At 36.9% G+C, this 24768-nt stretch overlaps 1 protein-coding gene across 4 annotated transcripts in view; it reads left to right on the plus strand.

The window, feature by feature from the left end:
- LOC131033191 (uncharacterized) overlaps positions 1-24768 on the plus strand; it is a 164830-nt gene that overhangs the window by 34908 nt on the left and 105154 nt on the right. For 3 of the 4 annotated variants that reach the window (XR_009103573.2, XR_009103574.2, XM_057964335.2), the window contains exons 2-3: positions 14469-15195; positions 17713-23645. Coding sequence is in view for 2 of the 4 variants with exons in the window: in XM_057964335.2 (XP_057820318.2) it covers positions 14469-15195; positions 17713-23645 (6660 nt within the window). In the remaining 2 variants the exon portion in view is untranslated. Of the gene's footprint in view, positions 1-14468; positions 15196-17712; positions 23646-24768 lie in introns of those variants that run through there. The other variant, XM_057964336.2, reaches the window with a different exon arrangement.

A 24768-nucleotide genomic window follows, 5' to 3' on the forward strand; every position in this document is an offset into this window, starting at 1 on the left:
TTAAACAACTTCAATCTTGTAAACATAAAAAATGCTTAATCATATGTCAACATATTCATTTCTCAATGCTTCCAAATATCGTGCCTTATCAGAATAGTTAACTAGTTAATCAAATCAACAAATAAGATCATAACCACAAAAGCATTCACCACTTGACACAAATATTTATACGTGGAAAACCCAAATAGGTAAAAACCACGGTGAGATGAGACTCACAAGGATAGCTATCTGAACTCTTCTGAAGTTCGCCTTGTTAGGAGCCAAGCCTATTAAAGCTTTTACAATAAATCCTGTTAAGAACTAATTCCGGTTAAGGGATTTACAAATATGCCTTGATGAAAAGCACAATACCCTGTTAGGAGTAACCTCGCTGGAGGATTTGAGAATCCAAACTAATGGACCACCTTGTTAGAGGATTTAGAAAGTAACCAAGCTTGTTAGAGCTTACCCGGTTATGGGATTTCAATTTCTGCTGTAATTGTTAGAAAACAGCAGGTTTTCTTGATCTGTCTGAATAACACTACATCTACTTGATCAATCCTTCTTAAGCTTCAATCTGCCTTAACTCAAACTGCAGATCCATCCACCGGTTAGGCAACCACACACTCAACTGGTTTCTCTCAATCTTGTCAACTTTGCCAACACTTAACAAAACAATATCATCGACCTTAAATACAAATCAACTAGGTCGGTAACACAACAAAAACCTAATTCTCATCATCGAGGTTACAAACAAGTCGGTACAATCTTGACCGTCAGAAATCATAACAATCTCTTCACATTCTTCAAGAAAATTCCAACTGCTCCATGATCACCGCTTCATCGGACTTTGTAACTCATCACGCGCTATGCATTAGATGCAATCCACTTTGCTCCTTTCCAAGATAACAAACGTGCCAAATCAATCTGAACTAATCGTCATTCAATGATCACACGTGTCTCCATCATTACTGCTCAACATTAGATCTTAAATCAACAAACTTGATCGGTTAGGGTTTAACAGAAAACAAATGGTAGGGTTTACCGGTTACATAACATAGAAAGGTTTAACCCTTTACACCGGTTCAACTTACAAACTACCATATACCGGTTTACAACATCTTCCTTAAAGTTTATCATACCGGTTACAAGACAATAGCAATAACAACAATAACATTAGCAATATCATGAATATCTTTCTTTGGTTCAATTGACATCAATGACAACATATCATTAATGCAATCTATATGCAAAATGCCAACAATCTGAAAATGCCAACAGGCTAAGTGATACATGTAAAGTGTGTATACAAAGGAAAAATTGTAGCAGTGCAATGACTGAAAGTCTTTAGTATTAGTCATATTAAGGGCCAAATGTCCATAGAATAACACATTTATAATAGAGGCCAAACATGCCAAAAATTAAGCAGGTCAAGGATTTCAAAATCCCTTGTGAACGTCACACATTTGCATTTTGCCTCTTTATTTGGAGCAAGTATTGGATGTGACAATTCAACATCCCTGGAAGAATGTATGCAACTGATTACAAGACTTTCACTCAATTGCATTAGATACATGGTATTTCAAACACTCCAATTATGCTAGATCATTGATAAGAACTCCACGATCTAATAAAAATATAAGTGTATCGTGCTAAAATTAAGCATAAATGCTTACATGCATTTGTTTGATCATAACCATTGTTAGTCCCACTATTAGCATAAAAGAGCTCTAAAAACATGGAAAATTGCCATTGCCCTTCCAATTTAGTTTGGTTCCCAGCACTCCAATTAACAAAGGTGTTTTTAAGCACCACCCCAACTAACCCTTGATGCCACCTTTGAAATATCCCCAACAATTTTTTGATTTTTAAACACAACAAACACTTCACGCACCCATTAAGGTTAGGAAAGATAATCTCAATGCTGCTGAAAGTAACCCTTTCCACCTTTTGATCACTAAGAGCCCAATCTGGGAGGGTGAGAGCATACAGTGTTGAGGGGATCGTTAGATGCTTGAAAACTGAAATTGATTACAAATTTGGGCGGCAAGCCAACCCATTCCGCTTATTCAGCGGGAGATGGAAACTCAAAAACTTCCGTGCGGAAATCTGCCAGGAACAAACCAAAACACTGAAAATGACAATCACTCTACCGCTTATGCAGCGGGAGGACTAGAAATGAAAATTATTATCAACTCCACCACTTATTCAGCGGGAGGACAACAATACAATCGACTCAACCGCTTATTCAGCGGGAGGACAACAATACAATCGACTCAACCGCTTATTCAGCGGGAGGACAATTACAAACCCAAATTACAATCACTGAAGGCGGCTAGGCTAGCCTCTTCCACTTGCGCAATGGGAACTACATAGAGTAAAGCAAACTGAAACAGCTAATGGTACTACCATTTAGCTTTACAATAAACATCACATAAGGTGCAAGAGAATAAGAAGACACAAGCTAATACAAAAACTGAACTATGAGAGAAGTACAACATAAGATATAAGAAACCACTATACCAATCTGCTGTTACAGAAAACAGCCTGCTGCAACTTCACATCAGCCACCACGAACCACAACAAACACACTAAAGAACTCTCCAACTAAGCTTCAGCAATACTAGAGACTTGCACAATGCCCAAAGAAGCAAGCAAACACTGAACTCACACCACCGATCGCCCACACAAACACATCAAACATGCCCAGCAGCACACACACCAAGAAATACGGCCAGGAAGGAGGGTACGGCCAACAAGATGGTACGACCTCCTTGAAAAATCACACACCACACCAAAAATTGATCCCTTCTGAGGAAGAAGTCACCCCAAAATCAGCTTCAAAACAAGACAATGCCCACAAAAATTGAACCATGCATTCAAAAGATCCAACCACAGCTAGGAGTGATGTCTCACACTCGAAGTCTGTCAAAAGCCCTAGGAGGTATTCACCCTTGAAGATTGTCTGGAGTCAATCCGACAGCATAACGGTTTAAATTGTCTGAGATGCTCAAATGAACCCCCATGCCCTGTATTTATAGAACAACTATCCCAAATTCACTTCAAATTCATTTCCAAATGAAATGAAACTCCATCACATGAATGGGCGCCAAAAGGAAAAAGACCACTTAATTATTTTAATAAAACATAAGTCTTTTTACAAAGTGGGCACTAAGAAGCATAAAGGCGTCATAATATGAGTTAACTTTGTTTTTTAATTCAACCCCTTATCTTTCCATTATGGCGTCAAAAATACTCTAACCATAGGCTAAAGTCCCTGCTAAATATTGCCCAAATGTGATGCCAAAATAACACAATTATTTCAACAATAGAATATGACGCCAAAATAAAATATTAACTTAAGTCATTTAAATGATGAACGACTAAGTCCAATAAACTGCATTCTGAACTCAACTTTGCTTGCCAAAAATAGAACCGAGTCGCTGAGTCATCCCATAAGATTGCCAAAAATAGCCAGCAGGCTCACCTAAAACCCTAAAAAAATCACACTTGCTAAAAATATTAAGTGACTCACAGCTCCATTAGGGCACAAACCGGGATCAAATGTTACTATAAATAGTAAGTCCACTAAAGAATAGTCAGATGAAGTTGCATGTCATACTGTCAGAAAACTCCCGAAAAACCCAGAAAAATGTGCTATTCTGACCCTACTTACTAAAAATAGTAAGTTTGCAAACCTCAACTGAACGCGATGCATGTATCACCACTGCGAAGCTCTTTGAAAACCCAGAAAAACTCCACAATTAGAAGTCCCAAACTCCAATTGTTTCCCACTCAAAATCCTATCGGAAGATGGAAACTCTAATTTTGCCAAAAATAGCCTACGGGCCTCCTGAATGGGCTATTCTTCACCAGGAGTGATCACTGGCTGGAAGGAGACATTACAACCATTCATGTGCTGTTCCCTCTAAGTGAAGAATGGCAAATTTAATGGCTTCAGCTTCTGTCATGGGGCTGAGAGAATGATAGATATCTAGTTTTTGAACCCATGCTCATGTAATGACCTTCCCCGAATCAGCAAAAGTAGGGAGAGTCATCTGACTTGATCTTTGCCGCAAATATTTGTTGGTTGTCTTTTTCCTTCTCTTGATATATTTCTTGATCTTGCATTATAAAATTTTACAAATGGTATTTGTCTTCTAAGATCTGGATCATGTCTTGAGTATGTGTCTATCATTCATCTAAGTCATTTGCTACCATGCTTGGTTCTTCTTCTTGTCATGATTGCTCATCTCTAGGTAAGAATGTGGTCTGTGTTATTCTAGGTGGGGATCAAAATGAAGTTCTATTGGTATTTTCTGAATGATTTGAGTTACCACCATTTATATATTGAAGTGTTTGAAAGAGCAATTGTGTTGTTTGTTTTTGTCGTTGCATATAAGTCTTCAATTCATTTTCTTGTTCTAATTCATGATCACCCATTTTATTCTTTCCTCTACTTTTTAATTTGGTTGCTAGTTTCTTGTATTGTTGCCTCTAGTTTTTTCCTTTCTGTTTCCAATGCCTGTTGATCTCTTTGGCTCAGCTGAAGAAACTAATTTTGAGACTTGAGGGCTGGTAGTACTACTGCTCTGATATTAATTGTAATGTTTCGTTCTAGAATTCCCTTATTTTTCTAAAAATAAATATCCCACATTCACAATAATTGTTGCCTAATTAATTACAAATATTATCTTATCTTTAAACTATAATTTTGATATATATTTCTGATTTAAAATTATAATATAAATTTGAGAATATAAAATTTATTTTTGAATATCTGCTGTAAACCTTATTATCATTTGCAGCTATTTCTTTTTTACAAATGTCTTTAAATATTTCTGCTAAAATTAGGGGTTTTTGTCCACTAACTTGATCAAAGAATTAATGGTTTTCGTCCCTGAATTTTTGATCTATGAGGGGTTTGGTCCCTAAGTTTGCTGAATGTTTAATTCATACTCCATGTAGGAAACATAAATAATTTATCTTTTAAATTGCTTTTCTTTCTCCTTGATTTCTCTTCTTATATACTCCTTGACATCCAATAGTCATGACCTTTCATATGTTACTCCTTGTCAATTATAATTTAGTCTCTACTTTTGTTTTTAAAGGAATCATTGGGTTGGGAATAAATCTCTCAACTTGGTTGTCAACCTTCATTTTTAAATATTAAAATGTTTGAATTTTCTATCGCCTGTTGGAATTTTTGTCATTGATGTCAAAGTTTATCTCAAAGTTTATTTTGAGCTGCTTGCCTTCCTGTGTGCTTGAGGTGCTTGGTTGCTTCTTTTCTGGTTTGAGCTCCTTACCTGTGTGTCTGGTTGAGTAGCTTGTTTATTTGCTGGAGCTGTCTGTGTGTGTGCTTACTTTAACCAGCTGTGTGCCTACTTGTCTGACTCAGCTGCTTACTTGCTCAGCTGCTCACTTGTCACCCTATGCCAAGTCATGTTTTGAATATTCTGTGGGGCCCATTTTCTTTATTCATTCACATGTTGTGGGAAGTGAAATTCATGTACTAATTTTTTTTTTTCAAAGCATGAACTGATATTTCTGTGCTTTGTCGGCTCCTTTAATGACCACGATTCTTTTTGAAATTATATCGTGGGCAATTAATCTCTGGCAGATTTGAATTTAGCGCTGCCGTTTTTTTTCTTCAAGCAAGTCGATTGTAGGTGGGGCTGTCGTTTTTTTCGTCTCCAGATTCAGATGTGGTCAAATTTTCTCAGCACGTATTTATCGATTCAATTATGTTTTATGTTTTTCTTGAAGAAGAATTGATGAACACGTCCTTTTATTTCTGGTGGAAGTGGACGTGGGGATTACATTCAATTTTTACACCTTGTGTAAAGTGGGATTTGATGAAAAAAGAGTCGTCAATTTTTTTGGAGTAGAGTTCATGGGATTAGAAGCTATTCTTGTAAACCACGTTGTTACAAATAAATGATTTTCATTTTAAAATCGTGTTTTGGCTTGGAGATTTCGTTTTTTGCATGCTTGGAGAGTTGGAGAGTTCGATTTTTTATTGAAATTGTGTGCCTTCATCTAATTCGGGGGGGTCTGGTAAAAGTAATGGTTGCTTAAGCATCGTATGGTCTCCTGAAGGTGGGTGGTGCAAGTATCAGAAGGCAGTATACAGAGCTGTAAGATGTAATGGCAAGAAAGAGGTTATCACAACATGTGTGTGATTAATGTTTTCGACTTGGAAGCTGCAGATGTTTCTTTTTTTCTCGGTTTTGCTTGAGATGATTTATGGATTTCTTTGAGGAGGTCGGGTGGTCTTGTTGTAATCGTGGCTGGTGAAAATTCATTTTTTGAAGAAAAACACATACCAGGTCGAGATTTTTGAATAGTCTGCAGTGTGTGTAGATAAGGGGATTCAAGCTATTTTTCAGCTTTGAAGAACACGAGCACAAGCGTAGAAGCAATAACTGTATATGCAAATCTTTTTTGAAGTATAATCATGCTTCATTATATTGGGCCGATTTTTTTTTACAGATATACAGGAGAATTAAGACAAATTATTGTTCATGCTGCTGCTGGATAAAATCATATCACTGTTTATGTTGAACTCGTTTCAGAGAAATTTTAAGAAAAGCTTGGCTGCGGGTAATGGTGTCAAAGTTTGAACTTAAGAGCAGGTGTTTTTTCTTGAGCAATTTTTAAAGGAGCTATGTGTTCTTCTTGAGGTTGGCATTTGAGTTGGTGCTCTTACTTGTATGGGGGTTGGAGCCTTTTCTATTCTCAATTGGTTTGGTGCTCTCTTTTGATTGTTGCCTTGTAATTTGGGTTGGTGCCCATTTGAAGTTTATAAAAGACTTTTGATGCTGTGGTGTTTTACCCAAAAGGGTTTTGCATGAGAAACTTTGGTGTCTGGCTTTCATTGATTTATCTTTCATGCTTTATGTTTGTCTTTTGTAGTTTCAAGTTTTAAATTTCTGCATTGTTTGTGTGCTTCTCATCGCCTCTCTAACATCTTCAGTTTATGACCTGTGATGGATGTAGTCAGCATACAATGTCTATTATTAAGATGATGTAGTTAGCATACAATGTCCATTAGTAAGATGATTTAGCTAGTGTACAATGTTGGAATTTTTGTCATTGATGTCAAAGTTATTTCTGCTTGAGCAGCTTGAGCAGCTTGAGCAGCTTGACCTGCTTGAGAAGCTTGACCTGCTTGAGCAGCTTGTGTGTCTACTTGCCCGAGGTGTATATGTGTCTACTTGTTCTTGTCAGCAGCACAGTCAACTTTATGCCATATCAGCAAACTTGCCATATCATCTTGCCAAGTTGTGGGTAGAATATTCTAAGGGCCCACTTCTCTATATGGTCCGATTATCTTTATGAATGGCGGTTATATTATTTAATGGACTTTGTTATTTGTTTGGGTGATTGTTTTCGAATTAAAGTTCTGAGCCGTTTTGGGGGCGGAATTTCTTCTTTTAAGTGGCTGTGTGGTGTGTCCAGCTAGGCCATGACTTTGTGAATTTATTGAAGTGTTTCTTTTAAAAAAAAAAAAATTGAACTCAAAAATAGATTTTTTTCTGGCGTTGATGGCTGAGTGGAAGATTTTATTTTTAGCGTTTCTTTGGTGCATTATATACTCAAAATTTCGGAACTGAATATGGAAGTGTGGAAGAATTGTGTGGGTCCATTCTGACAGCAACACCCCTTGTGATCCATTCTGATAGCAACGCCCCTTGTGAATTTCCTTTTTGGTCATTGTGGGGTGATTGAATACGAAAACATTTAAAGATCTTCGATTTTTCTTTCTTCCTTGGAGCGAGTGGAGCTTTTATTTTCACAGTCGTGTATTTCTGAATGAGCAGTTTTTGTCAGAATTTTTATTGGTCAAGCGATTCATTTTATTAATTTGTGAGCAGCGTGTGGCATGGGTGAATTGGTTTGTAGGTGCACGAAAAAAAAACTTTAATACACGAACTTAATATGAATTTGTGGTAGCAAAAACGTTTTTTTTATATACAGGAATTGAATATGTCAATCGAAGAAAATTCCTATGAAGCCGTTTAGATGTGTTATGGTGTGAATATTATTTGGCAACATCAAATTTCTGAATGATAATCATTTCCGGCAGAGGTCATGCATTCCAGTAATGATGTTTGAAGGAAGTCTCTTTAAAAAACAAACTATTTATCGCATTCTAAAAAATGGGTCTTCAGTTTTCTGTTGGGTGGAGTTGATTTCAAGGGTGCTCTACGTGTTAAAAAACACAGAAGTTTATGCTTTTTGAAAGGGAATATAATTTTTTTTTTTATCGTAGTATGCTGTGAGGTTTGTGATTGAAGAGATTATTGTTTCAAATTACAAAAGAGTGTGGAAAAAAAATTAATACAGTGGCTGATTAACATTTTGTTGAAAATGAGGTGCTTTCAGCATATTGTGAACAGTATTGATTTCTGAGTTCTATTGCATTATGTAACAGATTGGGTTTGGAGTTACGTGTGTTGGTGTTGCAGGAAGAGTGGTGGTAGTGCTGAGATTCATGAGTATGCTTCTTAATTGAGTCGTACTTAGCAAAAGGAGCAGAATATTCATTGTGGAAAGAGCAAATTTACTTCTTTGGGGCAGTGTGTAATCTGAAGCTAAGCTGAATTGCTGTAGATGGTTCTGGTGTCTAAATTCTTCTTCTGATATCTGAGATTTCCCTGAGTTGGAGTTCTGTTTTGCTCAATGTGTCTTGAGGAGTGGTTAGTCGGAGTTCTCAAATTTTTGTTTTAGGGAGATTTGGTGCTCTTGGTTATACAGGGGTTGGAGCCCCTTCTGAATACAGTGGGTGCTGTGAAGAGAATTGGAGTTCTCTTTCTAGTTGTGTACTTTGTAATCTAGGTTGGTGCCCATTCTAAGATATTGAAGAAATTTTTGTGCTGTGGTTTTTTACCCGAAAGGGTTTTCCATGAGATAAATCTGAGTTCTTGTCTTGTTTTTGTTTTAATTGTTATGTCTGTATGTTAATTGGTTTCTTGAGCTTGCTGGAGTTTAGAAAAATTTGAAACACTGATTCACCCCCCCCTCTTAGTGTTTCCTGTGTAATTCTCATACAATGGGTACTTTCATGTTTTGATAAAATTGGTTGTTCGACTATGTATTAATTAATGTGCTTGCTTTTGGATTAGACCATGCAAATTTTTGTTGCCAACGTTTCAGATCAAACACTATGATATATCATTAGGGCATAAAGCAAGAGAAGAGAATTGAAATAATGTTAGCAGACCAAGCCTAAAAGAGAGATAAATAGAAGAGGTTGATGAGGAAAGACACAAGAACCTAAGAGTTAGGAGTTCGATTGGATATAAATATAAAAAAGACGAGAGACAAAGAATAGAATAATAAATTAATTATAACGAAAGGAATAAAATATATGATGGAACATAAAATATAAATTAGTATAAATGTCATTGGAAAGAGATGCATTAAACGTAGAAAAAAAAGATAAAAAACAAAAGCCAAAATGAAAATCAATAAACATGAGAAATAGACAAGGATTATGAACACAAGGAAATTAAAAATCTAGAGTGGAAGAAAATATAGAAAAATAAACCAAAAGAGAGGAACAAAAGCTAATAACAAGAAAGAACTAAAAATTTGAAAAAACTAACAAATTAGATAACTTTTTTTTACCAAAACACATAAAAACCAAAAATGAAGGAAAAAAAAAAAACTAACACTAGGGGAGACTAACATAGTAAAACAAACTAGATATAAGAGAAAGGAGAAAAGAATAAAAAATGTAAAAAAATGAAAATAAAAAACCAACTAAAATAAACAAAAAATAAAAAAAGGACGAAAAGAAACAAAGCCAAGCAACACACAAATTAAAAGAAAGACGAGAGAAAAGGAAGAGTAATATGGAAGAAATTGAAGGGAAAGGAAGGAAGGAAGAGGACAACGAGGAAGGCCAAAGGGAAGGAAGAGGACAATGAGGAAGACCAAAAGGAAACACAACGGATTAAAGGAGAGCTAGAGTAGGGGGTAGGTTTCTTAAGATGATTACTATTTAAGAAGTTATCTTCTTTGGCTAAGATTTGGGCTTCTTCTAAGGGGATGTGGTGTTTGATTTTAGAGGAGTGCTCAGAAAGGGCAGATTTGAGGATATGCTCGTGTTTGATGTCTGCCCAATGTTCTTTGATCTTGGTGCTAACAGAATGACCTGTCTCACCTATATAGGGAGTGCCACAAGAATGGATCACTTTGTAAACACCAGGGTTAAGAAGACGGTCAATGGGGTCTTTGAGAGAAGGGATATGATTCCTAAGAGTGCAAAAGGGTTTGAAGGAGCAACGAATGCCTGTTTTAAACAAGATTTTGGTGATCTTATTGGAAAGACCTTCAATATAAGGAAGGATGACAATGGGGCCGGATGGAGGGGCAAAAATAGGGGGATTGGTCCTAGACTTGGCTTGCTTGATGTTCCTACGGATGCACTTCCTATTGTACCCATTTAAAGTGAAGACATGGATGAGGCGGGTAATCTCTTTGTCAATGTTTTCTGCATCACAAATCATGAAGGCTCTCGTTGCTAGAGTTTTAAGGACACTAATCTTTTGGGCAGTATGGTGGTGAGGTGAAGAGTGGAGGTATAAGTCAGTATGGGGGGCTTTATGATAAACACTATGAGCTAAGGTTCCATCTGGTTTTCTAGTGAGAAGAATGTCAAGGCAGGGGAGTTGGTTATTGGATTCCATCTCTTAAGTAAAAGAGATAAAATGAACTAAGTTTAAATGAGAATGGAATTCCTGAAGCTTCTTTCGACCACAGGGCCAACAAATGTTAATGTCATCAACATAGTGTTTCCACCCTTTTGGTTTTGTGAGAGTTTGCCAATAATAACCAAGATCTAGAGCCCAATGAATATCACAACACAAGATAGACAAAGGTAGACAAGAACAAACTGTATTCTCATCAAGATGCAAAAATCGATCAACTGGATAAACCATACAATGGAGATGAGCCTGCTTATAAAGGCAAGGCCATAGGGAAATGAGACCACACAATCAGACATGTGGCCCAATGAGATACAAGGGGAGGTAGGAGAAATAATAGAATATTCCACTAAAGGTGGATCACCCACCGAAGGTGGAATTTGATAACAAGATAACACCACCAAAGGTGGAATTTCTTCTACAACCATCTTCCCTAGATGTGCAATTCCCTAAGTGTCTCATATGCAAACTACAATGAATGCATTATCCTAAGTCAACTTAAGTAAAGTGTAATTATTAGACATGATTTACACCAACACTCCACCACCCCTTAAGTGCAACTTAGGGAAATGTAGACTCAAGCTAACAATACAAGATGGGTCTTGGCTACTAGGCCATGTTAGGTACCCATGTACAAATGCAATGCAATCTCTCACAAGTGGAGAAAGAGAGAAAGACCCAATGGGAAAAAACTCCCACCCGAAAGAGAGATGAAGCACACAATGCTCTCATTGATGTATGAGAAGAACAAAACCTCATGTGAGGAAGAAGTCCCTTCCATAAGAGAAGAAGAGAGACCATGAAGCTGTTAAAATATTCGATGTTATTAAATGGTAGATACGAAAGCTCTATATATAGAATTTACAAGAGACGATGTTTCTAAAAGAAACAATCTTTAATGGAATGCATGAAAGGAAATTTTTCTAAACTAACTAAGACAACTAGATGACCATTAAAGAAACAATACATTATTTTAATATCCTCCCTTAATGGTCATCGTTCGAACTATCGAGAGAAAAATAGAGAAGGCTGCTCCCTTCTCAGAACGTTCTGCGACATGAGCCTGCTATTGACCCTGTCACTAAGATGAGCTCGCAACTAACCCTCCCAAAATCTGGAGAACTTTTGGATAACACAAATCGTCCACAAACTTTTGAAATTGAGCATGATGCCCCAAAACAGACTGCAAGAAGCCACAATTTTTGAAGAAAAAACCGTCAAACCCTAAAATTGAAGTTTACAAAGCATTGCTTTTTCGGAAAAAATGGTAAAAACCCTAAAACAAGAACACTTGTACTTGTGATTTTTAAGGATAAAATCATACAAAACCCAGAATCTCACACGAATATCTCGAATTACAGATGACCAAACATGATTTTGAGGTGAAAAACCGATCAAAACCCACAGACAAAAACCCAACACAAATCAAATACAAAACTTCGTTTTTGAGGAAAAACGGTAAAACCTAACAAAAATTTTTAAGGATAAAAGTTATTGAAACCTTCCCAAATATTTTCAAGGGAAAAAATTATTAAAACCCATCAAATTTTTTTAAGGGAAAAAGTTTATTGAAACCCATCATAAATTTTTCAAGGGAAAAAAAATTATAAAAACCCCACCAATAATTTTTTAAGGGAAAAAATTATAAACCCATCAGAACATCTCCAGGTGACCAAACAAAGAGGCAGATTGCGTGCCCTAGTCGCATTGTTGCTGGGAGATGAAGACATCGAACAAGGCCCTACTCCATGAAGCCCTAGATTGTAGGTACAAAGGATCTGAAACCCTAGGCCGCATGATGCAAAATCCAAATGTGGGTTGCAGATCTAAAACACCACAATTGCAATAGAAATTAGAAATCTATGGGCACGAAAAAACAGAAGAAAACTTTCACATTCTTCAAATGCAACACCCAAACTGCCCACGAACACAATTCCACAAACCCACAAAAAAATCGAATTATAGCTCCCAAAGAGCCCACGAAATTCTACAAAGATTTCAACAAAATTTTCACTGATTTATAAAAAATCGAAAAACCAAATTTTTGGAAAAAATTCTAGAAAAGAAGAGGTTACGAATTTTTTCTCAAATTTTTTCGAAATTTTATGAAATCCCATTGGCCCGCTTTGATACCATGTTAAAATATTCGATGTTATTAAACAATAGAGACGAAAGCTCTATATATAGAATTCACAAGAGAGGATGTTTCTAAAAGAAACAATTGTTAACGGTATGCAAAAAAGGAAACTTTCCTAAACTAACTAAGACAACTAGATGAACATTAAAGAAACAACAAATTATTCTAATAGAAGCCCCCCCTCAATGTAGAAGATTGTAGATGAAGATGCCTCCGATTGGTATGTTGCCTACAAAAATGTAGGAGCAAATTGCCTTCCCCCCCCTTGGTTGCCGATTGGAGAACGCTATAAGATAGTATGTAGGTGGACAAAAAAAAATTGTGTTCTCAATTTTGCTTATTTCATGAAAATTTTGTTTTTAAAAAACTTAATTAAAAGTTAAAATAAAAACATTTATTAAAAAGCATAAAGAAAAAAACTTTATTGAAAAAATAATAAAGAAAAATTAATTTTTTATTTTTTATTTTTGAGAAAAAAACTTCATTATTGATTTTTGATTAAAAAACTTGAAGTTTTTTTCTTTATTAATATTTAATAAAATTTTTTAATAAAAAAAAAAAAAATGTTTGTGTTTTGTTTTTGGTGAAAAATATCCAACTGGATTGATTACATACAATGTAAATGAGCTTGCTTATAAAGGCAAGGCCATAGGGAAATGAGAGCACACAATCATGACATGTGGCCCAATGAGATACAAGGGTAGGTAGGGGTAGGTTTCAGACCAAAAGGTGAGCCCATAAACTTAATTGAAATACCCTAGCAAAGTGTAAGTTGCCATTGTCAACATAGTTTCTCCATCCTTTAGAGTTATTTAAATCATGATCATAGTTTTACTAATTTTAATGACATATAGAAGAAGGCCACATATTTGATTGAGGTCACTGATCTGCCTTTTTATAATTTGCCACAGTGGTTAGAGAGAAGGACCACCCCATCTGTTTAAACCATATGGGTGCTATAAACAAATATCGTTAATATTAGTATTTTGCAAAAGGTCAAAATAATTGTAAATGCCAAAGAGAATGGGTTACAGAAAAATGTTTTGTGGATGATGAGACATCTGTAGGGAGGAATATAATCCACCTAGGTTTGAACTTGGTGAATGAGGTAGTACTTTTGGTGATGTGAAAGAGTAGCATCCTAGCTTATTGGTCAATGAAGAAAGAGAATACTTCCCTGATCACCTGTTTTGTCTGTGACGTCAATGGAATTTATATGCATGATGTGATATTTGTCATCCAGATTACAATTTATTGAGAGCTAAGGCTTTAATAACCTTATCTTGGATCTTATGTCTTCTGTGATGGTCACATTTTGAACTTATTTCTAGATCCTTTTATTCCATGTAATGTTGATTCTATTTACCAGGTTTTATCTATCCGTGATATTCGTATTTATGTAATTTTCAATTTTCATCTATATCCTTTATCCTACACCTCTGCAGTTGGTCTCTTTATAGTAAGCAGAGAATTATTTCTTGTTTTATTCTTTGATTAGATATAGATTATCATGGAATGAAAAGGCTGCATGGTTAATATATCTATACTAGGAATTTCAGTATTTTTATTTACTTTTGGTATCTTTAATGTACCAATCATGTTATACTGACAGATATTTGAACTTTGGATTTCAGGGTTGGGTTTAATTCTGTGTATCATTTGACAGACTTGCCATCTTTTGTGAGTGGCAAATATGTAGTATTCTTTGATCCACAGGGAAAATATCTTCCAAATATTTCATCAGCGAACCCGGGGAAGCGTATTGATTATGTTAGCTCTGCAGCTCTTTCGTTGTACAAAGATCAGTTCTCCCCATATTGCACTTTTGACTGTGATATGAGAAATTCCTATACAGGAACCCTTTTTCGTTTTCCTTTAAGAAATATGGAACATGCAGCAGTTAGTAAACTTTCACGGCAATCATACTCCGAAGAAGATATTCTGGCATTGTTTACTCAGCTGTATACAGAAGCAGTCTTTGCAATGCTTTTTCTGAAAAATATAACAACATTAGAGATGTATGTATGGAATGCCTCGGCACAAACACCGGAACGTATGTATTCTTGTCACTTGGACTCACCTAATTCAGAGGTGGTTTGGCATCGCCAGGCATTGCGTAGGCTGTCAAATTTGAACAAAAATGTAGGAAGTGAAATAGACACTTTCTCATTGGATTTCGTAAGGCAAACTTTTGATGGTACCCAAAATGAACAAATCGTCGACTCGTTCTTGATTGTACAGTCAATGGCATCATCATCTAGTAGGATTGGAGTTCTGGCCAATAATGCTGCAAAGGAGCATGATTTGCATCTCTTACCATGGGCATCTGTGGCTGCCTGTATTTCTGGTAATGTGAGCAAGGTAATTGTTGTTTTTCCATTTTTATTAATGATAAGATATTAGTAACAAGGATGATTTGTAGTCAGTAGCTAGCATTATATTTGTGTAGTTATTATATCCTAACTTATTTTGTTAAGCTTTAAAAAATGTTTCAAACTTTTGATGCCAAATTAGACTTCTGCCTCCCTCTCAGTGATGGTGGATATATTCGTTAGTTACTGATGTGATGTGTGCTATATCAGTAGAATACGAGGATTGTGGAAACACATGGTTGGAATAGACTGAATTAATCGTCCTTTAGAGTGCGTACGCAAACTAATTTAAGAATTTTTTTGATGGTATCTGTTTGTTGGCATGCTACACCTGTTATGCAGTTAGCATGTCTATTATTGCCATTGCTGATTGATTTTACAGAAAAAAGCAGGCCATATTTTGGATGGTAGATTGTGTTTGTTGTGCAATTTGGGCTCTAATGGTTGGGGTCAAGTCTAAAATTGTGGTTGTTTTTGCTTCTTAAATTTCTTCGAAGATTTGGCAATTCTATTCTGTAGAATATTATATGTTGAAATTTGCAGTCAGTCACATTCAGTTGTAGTGTAATTGAGATTATAGATATGTGTTTACATCCCAAATTACAAAAGAAAGAGTAATAGTGAATACATCATCATGGGCATTGGATGATAACAGATCTGAGACATTGTCACAATGTTTGCCCAGGTGGCCTGAAATCTTTTGTATGGACTGAACATGGTATACAGTATTTATTTAAAGAAAAAAAAGGAAAAATTAAAAAAGTGACCCCCAATTTTTTTTTCTATGATATTTAGTTTTAGGTTGCCTTACAGTGAGTATATAGTATATCGCATCATACAAACAATTTGCCTGATAAAATAATTGCTATTGTGATTCTAATGATATATGAGACGGTAAAGAGACCAATGCTTATATTTTCATGTTTTATGTGGTATTCATCAATGTTTGGCAGGACAGAAGACTTTAGAGGGTTGGTTTGTATGAGATTACTAGAAAAAAGCATGAAACTTGTCATCTTGTATCTAGCATAGTGAATCATTTTTTCACACAAGTTTTTTACTAGTGTATAGTTTATCCATGCATGTAATGTGCTCCATCCTTTCATTCCCACTCTCCAAATTGTGAAGTATTGTGGAAGAATTTAAGATTCCTTATAAAAGAAAGCAAACATTTTGATGCTCGTCCCTCTTCTAGGCTATCAGTGTCAATACAAAACCATTCCCATCTTCTATGACACTCTTTATTGGTATCAAATTCTTTCACCTTATGATGACTTAATAGATTTCCTTATTTTGTTAATGGTTGTAAACATGGTTTTTCTAACTTTGCTTCTTATTGGATACTGTTTCTGGTTATGAAGCCAAGTCTGCTATGAATATCAAGATCAGTTTTCCTTGATTGTTCATGTGGAGACTGCCATTACCATCTATCCTTGTTTTTCCTTTTAAGGCGCCATTAAGTATGAGTTTAGCAAAATCCTTTGGATGCAGTCTCTAACTATGGTTTATGTTTCTATTCTTTGCCTTGTGCTGTTGCATGGTTGTAAATTGAGCATCATGAATGTTGATCAAGTATGCTCTTGGTATATATTCCTGGAACATATAAGTTTGAAGATGACACTTTTTATTGGTATCGAATTCTTCCTCCTTGCAACAAGCATGTCATTAGCTTTATTGAGTTTGATAATTATAAATCTCCTTGAATTCTCATTCAACCTGATGATGGATCACAGAGTGTGATCTGAAATGTTGATGTTTAAAAATATTGCACACAATCAAATCCAGAAACTGGTTTCCTTACTGTCATGGATTGTGGAATTTTAATAGAATTGAATTATAAATCTGTTTTCTCTAGCTTAGCTTCAAAGTTGCATTGATTTTATTATTATTGTGCTTGTTCAAAGGATTACCCATAAACTTTGAAGCCTTTCTCCAGGGAAGCCTTTAGCTCCTAGTGACAGCTTCTTATTGGACATTGTTTTTGGTTATGAAGCCATGATCTGCTATGAATATCAAGATTAGTTTTACTTTTCCTTGGTTATCCATAAGGATACCACCATTATCATCTATTCTTGTTCTGCCTTTTGAGACACCATTAAATATTATTTTGGCAAAATCCTTTAGAGTCAGTCTCCAAGTATACTTAGTGTTTCTTGTCTTTTCCTAGTGCAGTTCTAGTGTTAGATTGAGCGTCATGTGTGTTAAATAGGTATGTTCTTGGTATATATATATTCCTGCCATGATAATTCCAAACATGTTTATACTCTGAAAGAAGCTTGGAATTCCTTCCTTCACTGAAAGTATAACATACATGTATGCTTTGTCATGTCACTTTGAAGTTTGAACACTCCTGTCCACTTAAGGATGCTAATGAAATTTCCTTCAGTATTGATTTCTACTTTTAAGCTGCTTCTGTTAATGCTCAAACATTATCAGTGTTTTCTTGTAGTCACAAAACATGAGAAATATTGAAATTTTTCTTATTAAGAATGCATTTGTCTACCAGGATCTCATCTGCAGGGATGGACGTGCATTTTGCTTTCTTCCTTTACCAGTGAAAACAGGTTTGACAGTACATGTAAATGGCTACTTTGAACTTTCTTCCAATAGACGTGATATTTGGTATGGATCTGACATGGACAGAGGTGGGAAGCTACGGTCAGACTGGAATGTATGCCTTTTAGAGGAGGTTGTTGCTCCAGCTTTCAGTGAGTTGCTGATCAAAGCTTCAAAACTACTTGGTCCAAGTGAGCGATATTATTCATTGTGGCCTTGTGGTCCCTTTGAAGAGCCATGGGAAACACTGGTGAAACAAATTTACAGGAATATTCAGGAGCTTCCATCTCTGTATTCAAATGTTGAAGGTGGAAAGTGGATCCTGCCAGCTGCTGCATTTCTTCATGATGAAGTCTTTTCAAAGTCTAAGGAACTTGTTGATGCTCTTATATTTTTAGGAATGCCTGTTGTAGAACTACCTAAGCGAGTTGTAGACATGCTTTTCTCTTATTGTGCTACTACGCCAAAGATGGTTTGCCCTGCTACGGTACGGAACATGTTGCGGAGATTGACGAGGAAATCTCTGTTAGATAGGGGATGGAGCTTGTTGTTGTTGGAATACTGCCTGGATGATCTAGTTGATGATGAAGTTGGACGTATGGCATCGGGTTTATCTCTTATTCCCCTAGCTAGTGGTAGATATGGAGTTTTTGAGGAGGGCATAAAAGCTATGTCTTATTTCATCTGCAGTGACTCTGAGTACATGCTTTTGGAGAGTCTTACTGATAGGCTGGTTGACAAGAATATCCCTGTAAAATTACATAACAGGCTTTCAGATATTGCACGGGCCTCGAAGACAAATATAACATTTTTGAATAGTACACATCTTGTTCACCTTTTGTCCCAGATTCTTCCCACTGATTGGAGAGACAAGGAGATAATTGAGTGGATGCCAGAAACTGATGAAAATCATCCCACCCAGGCCTGGGTCACTCTCTTGTGGTGTTATCTTAAAGATCACTGTGAAGACATTTCAAATTTCTTAGACTGGCCCATTTTACCAACAACAACAGGATGTCTTTATAGAAGTTCCAAGAACTCAAAAATGATAAATGGTCAATCACTAACCGATTCAGTTAAAGATATTCTGATAAAAGTTGGGTGTCAGATACTAAATCCAGATTTTGAAATTGAACATCGTCAGCTGTCACTTTATGTTCGTGATGCAAGTGCTGTGGGAATTTTGGATGCCATTTTTGAGGTAGCTTTGAAGCAAGAGTCACACCTGGCAATGCTTTTTGAAAATATCACCGCCAATGAAAGGCGTGAACTCCGTAGATATTTCCTCAATCCAAAGTGGTATAGTGGAGGACAGATGACTGAATCTCATGTCCGTATCTGCAAGCATTTGCCTATTTTTGAAGTATACAATGATAATGTGAGTAGCGAAACCTCTCTTTTCACTGATTTGGAGATGTCACAAAAATTTTTGGTACCTCTTCATATGGACAGGCTCCTTTTAGGTTCAGATTTTCTTTACAGTTCATCTGGAAGTGAAGAAGAAGTATTGTCAAGTTATTATGGCATTCAAAGAATGGGAAGGGCATCATTCTATGCATGTAGGGTGTTGAATCGTATAAGTGAGATTTCCCCACAGCTTCTTGAGGATGTGATGCTTTCAATTTTGTATGAACTTCCTCAGCTGTGTGCACAAGATTCAACCATCAGAGAAATATTGAAGAACTTAGAATTTGTTCCCACTATCAGTGGCAGGCTAAGAAGCCCTAACAGTGTGTATGATCCTCGAAATGAAGAACTTTATGACCTTCTAGAGGATCATGATAGCTTTCCTTGTGGCAAGTTCAGAGAATCAGGAGCCCTAGACATGCTTCAAGGGTTAGAATTAAAAACTACAGTGTCTCCAGAAACTGTCTTACAGAGTGCTCGGCAGATTGAATCATTGGTGCATAATGATCCTGCAAAGGCCCACTCAAGGGGAGTAGTTCTGCTTTCTTATTTGGAGCTAAATGCAAATAAATGGCTACCTCAGAGTCCTGGTGAGGCAAACAAAATGGTAAATAAAATGCTAACAAAAATGGCTTCAGCACTTCATTTACAAGATTCTTATTCATACATTGATTTGACAAAATTCTGGAATGATCTTACAAAAATTTGCTGGTGCCCTGTGTTAGTAAATCCCCCGTATTCTCTTTTACCATGGCCTTCAGTTTCTACAACAGTAGCCCCACCCAAGCTGGTTCGTTTGCCTACAGACATTTGGCTTGTTTCTGCAAGCCTGCGTATACTTGATGGGGAATGCCGCTCTAATACCTTATCGCATTGTCTTGGATGGTCCTCTTCACCAGGAGGAAGCATTATTGCTGCTCAGCTTCTTGAGCTTGGAAAAAATCATGAGATTGTGGCAGACCAGATATTTCGGCAGGAGTTAGCTTTGGCTATGCCAAGGTTATACTCTGTTTTGACTGCCATGATTGGTACAGATGAAATGGATATTGTAAAAGCCATTTTAGAAGGCAGTCGGTGGGTTTGGGTGGGAGATGGATTTGCAAAAGTTGATGAGGTGGTTCTATATGGACCTCTTCATTTAGCTCCATATGTGCGTGTTATTCCTGTTGATTTAGCCGTCTTTAAAGATCTATTTATGGATCTAGGTGTGCGAGAATCTTTAAGTCCCAGAGATTTTGCTATGGTGCTTTCTCAAATGGCTGCAAATAAGAAAGGCAGTCCTTTGAATGCACATGAACTTAGGGCAGCAACCCTAATTGTGCAATATTTGGCTGATGCTAAGTTTCATGACAAACAAATAGCATGCTACATTCCTGATGTTTCATCTATTCTTATGCCTGTGACAGAACTTGCCTTCAATGATGCTCCTTGGTTATCTACCTCTAATGAATGGGGTAACTCAGGGAGCATATCGCCTGTTGCTTTGACAGCAAACAAAAAGGTTCCCAAATTTGTTCATGGCAATATATCAAATGATGTTGCAGAGAGGCTTGGTGTCTATTCGCTTCGTAGATTGTTGCTTGCAGAGAGTGCCGATTCCATGAACTTGGGCCTGTATGGGGCAGCAGAGGCCTTCGGTCAACATGAGGCCTTAACAACTAGGCTGAAGCATATAGTTGAAATGTATGCAGATGGTCCTGGAATTTTATTTGAACTTGTACAAAATGCAGATGATGCAGGAGCTTCTGAAGTTTGCTTTCTTTTGGATAAAACTCAGTATGGGACTTCATCCATTCTTTCTCCACAAATGGCAGATTGGCAGGGGCCAGCCTTATATTGTTACAATAATTCTGTCTTTACAGCTCAAGATCTTTATGCCATTTCACGCATTGGGCAAGACAGTAAACTTGAAAAGCCATTTGCTATTGGAAGGTTTGGACTTGGGTTCAACTCTGTGTATCATTTTACAGATATTCCTGGATTTGTTTCTGGAGAAAACATTGTGATGTTTGATCCACATGCCTCTCATCTTCCAGGGATTACTCCATCCCATCCTGGGTTGAGGATCAGCTTTGTTGGCAGAGGCATATTGGAACAATTTCCTGATCAATTTTCTCCATATATGCACTTTGGATGTGACTTACAAAATCCTTTCCCTGGCACTCTCTTTCGCTTTCCATTAAGGACTTCCAGCACATCTGCTTGCAGCCAAATCAAGAAAGAAAGTTATAGACCCGAGGATGTTTTATCACTTTTCTCATCCTTCTACACAAATGCAGGCGAGGCCTTGCTTTTTTTGCGAAATGTAATGAACATTTCAGTATATGTGAAGGATGGATCCAATCATGAAATGGTGCTACTGCATCGTGTGTCTAGGCTTCCTGTTGACGTATTGGAGAACCAACCTAGTCCAGCAAATGTGATGTTTGATTTTATTTATGGTGATTGCAAGGCTGGCATGGACAAAGAGAAATTCTTTCAAAAATTGCAGAAGACACCAGAAACACAGTTACCTTGGAGTTGTGCAAAAGTTATGATGACTTCAAGTGATACTACTGAAAAGTCAGATCTGTGGATCGTGAGTGAATGTTTGGGGGGTGGACATGCTAAAGTTAAGTCTCTCTCTCCGGAAAACAGAGAACGTAGTTTCATTCCATGGGCCGGTGTAGCTGCCAAGTTGCATACGGGACTGGAGAAGGAGGTAAAAGGTGAAGCAACTCTTGCTGACAATGCACTTGAGGGTCGTGCATTTTGTTTTTTACCCTTGCCTGTCAACACAGGTCTTCCTGTTCATATTAATGGCTACTTTGAACTGTCGTCAAATCGTAGGGATATATGGTTTGGTGATGATATGGCAGGAGGGGGGAAGCTCAGGTCTGATTGGAATCGCTGTCTTCTTGAAGATGCTGCAGCTCCAGCATATGCACGCTTACTTGCTAATGTTGCTAGCGAAATTGGTCCATGTAGCACATATTACTCGTTTTGGCCCACTGCAACTACAAGAGAACCATGGGCATCTTTGATGCAGAAGGTTTATGTTAGCATCACTGATCTAGAGATTTGTGTTCTTTACACAAATGCTAGAGGTGGGCAGTGGATTTGTGCAAAACAAGCTGTTTTTCCTGATTATTCCTTTGCAGAGGCCATCGAACTTGGTAATGCATTAGCAGAGGCAGGTTTAACTTTGATAAATGCACCTAAATCAGTGGTGGATAGGTTTCGAGAGTTTTGCCCTTCCTTGCGATATCTCACGCCACATTTGCTTCGAACTCTGTTAATTCGGCGCAAACGTGGTTTCAAACAGAGAGAAGCAATGCTTGTAACTTTGAAATATTGTTTGGATGATGTTGATGATCCTTTGATATCTGATAAATTGCATGGTCTACCCTTGCTGCCCCTCGCTACAGGCTTATTCACCACATTTGCTAAATCTGGACAAGGTGAAAATCTCTATGTGACCAGCCAAAATGAATATGATCTACTTAAAGATGCAGTGCCATATTTACTTATTGATCGTGCCATTGATGCACAAATATTCAGCAAACTACAAAGAATTGCCTCCAATGGTGGCACAGATCTTTGTTTACTTACATCGCCCTTGTTGAAAGAACTTATGCCTAAAATTCTCCCTGCAGATTGGGAGGGTAGAAAATCAGTGTTATGGACTCCTGGCTATCAAGGACAACCAAGCTTGGCATGGATGGGCTTACTTTGGAATTACTTTAAATCAACATGTCCAGACTTAACCGTCTTTTCAAAGTGGCCTCTTCTGCCAGCAAGGGATGGGCACCTTCTCCAACTTGTAAGGAATTCTAATGTGATCAAAGATGATGGATGGAGTGAGAATATGTGTTCTTTATTGAAGAAAACTGGATGTTTCATGTTGAGGAGTGACCTACCAATAGATCACGCAGGGTTAGAAGAGTATGTTCAGAATGCAACTGCAACAGGTGTCTTAAATGCCTTACTGGCATCGGCTGCTGGTATACCAAATTTAAAAGGACATTTTACAACTGTATCAGAGGGGGAGCTACGTGAACTTCGGAGTTTTCTGTGTCAGTCAAAGTGGTTTTCCATTGGTCAGGTCAATCCCCAGCAAATTGATATCATGAAGGCTCTACCTATTTTTGAATCCCATGGAAGCAGACAATTTGTGAACTTGACAGAATCAACCAAGTGGCTGAAGCCTAATGAAGTAGATGAGGAGTTGCTAAATGATAGTTTTATCCATACATCCTCAGAAAGAGAAGATGCAATTCTCAGAGATTATCTAGGTATTCAAAGACCTTCAAAGGAGCAATTTTACAGGGAACACATAGTCAATACATTATCCAAGTTTTCTTCACAACCAGCAGTTATGCTGAGGGTTATTCGGGACCTCAAGCTTTTGATTCAGGAGGATTCTACAGTTGGGAAATCAATTTCTGATTTGCCTTTCATCCTGACTGCACAAGGATCTTTACAAAAGCCTGGAAGGTACTGCTCCACTGAGGCTTTCCTCTGTCATATTTAATTTTCATCTTTTATTTGTATGGACATTAAAAGCAAAAAAGCAAGCTTTTGTGAGGAAAGAACCATTGTGCAATAGAATTGTATGTAGATTGTGGAACTCAAAAAGCACAAATTGGGAACTCTAATCTCTACAGTGGAGACCCTCTATAATAATGAAAACGATGTTGTGCTTTATTGTCATTTTCTATGACTATTTTTTGGTATAAATCGTGATGTATTTTCTATTTTTTTTCACATTGTTTTATATTATCAAATATTTTTATTTTTCAGCTGCATAAAAGTCTTCAATCCCTTTTGGAAATACTTTGATGCCACTCTTTACTCCACAGAGATTACCAGTCTGGAAACCTTTCCAAAGAACATTCTCTAGTAGGCCCTTGGTGATATAGGAATTGAAGGTGGTCTCTCAAGCTCTGATCGGTGTGACATGCTTTATATATCAGAAGAAGAAATTACAATGGATGTCCATAGGCAGTTCATCCATTTAAAAAATATTACACCACATGAGAATGGCAACCCGTAGAAAACCAACCTTTCACATCCCTCCTATTCCAAAGACTTATTCTTCTTATTTCTCTAATTTCCTAACTCTAAATGTGAGGGTTTCTCAAATGAGATACTTGCCTCACTCTTATTTATATATTCTAATGTCTAAAACTAAAATTAGCTTGGCTTTGCACCAAATATCCATTATACCTGCATCTGATGTAAATTCTCATTTGTTGTCATGCTCCAAGAAGATGTCTAAACTTCTCAAATTTGACTTGTCCAGCAGTTTAGTGAAAATATTTGTAACCTTTTCTTTTGTGGGACATTACACTGGATCAATTACCTTCTTTGTTGCCAATAATCTTACATGGTGATATTTGACATCTATGTGTTTTATTTTTGTATGTAGAATGGGGTCTTTTGCTATTTGTATTGCACGATCATTATTTATATGCAATGTTGCTTACCCACTATGAATTCTGCAAGTCTTCAAAAATTTCCCGCGAAGCATGCCAGGTTGCTATATGCCCTGACTCTGCTGTTGAATTTACAACTATGTCATGTTTCTCATAATACCAAATCACAGCCATTGATCAAT

This window comes from Cryptomeria japonica, chromosome 6 (genome assembly GCF_030272615.1).
Source record: "Cryptomeria japonica chromosome 6, Sugi_1.0, whole genome shotgun sequence".
Classification (NCBI taxonomy): Eukaryota; Viridiplantae; Streptophyta; class Pinopsida; order Cupressales; family Cupressaceae; genus Cryptomeria; species Cryptomeria japonica.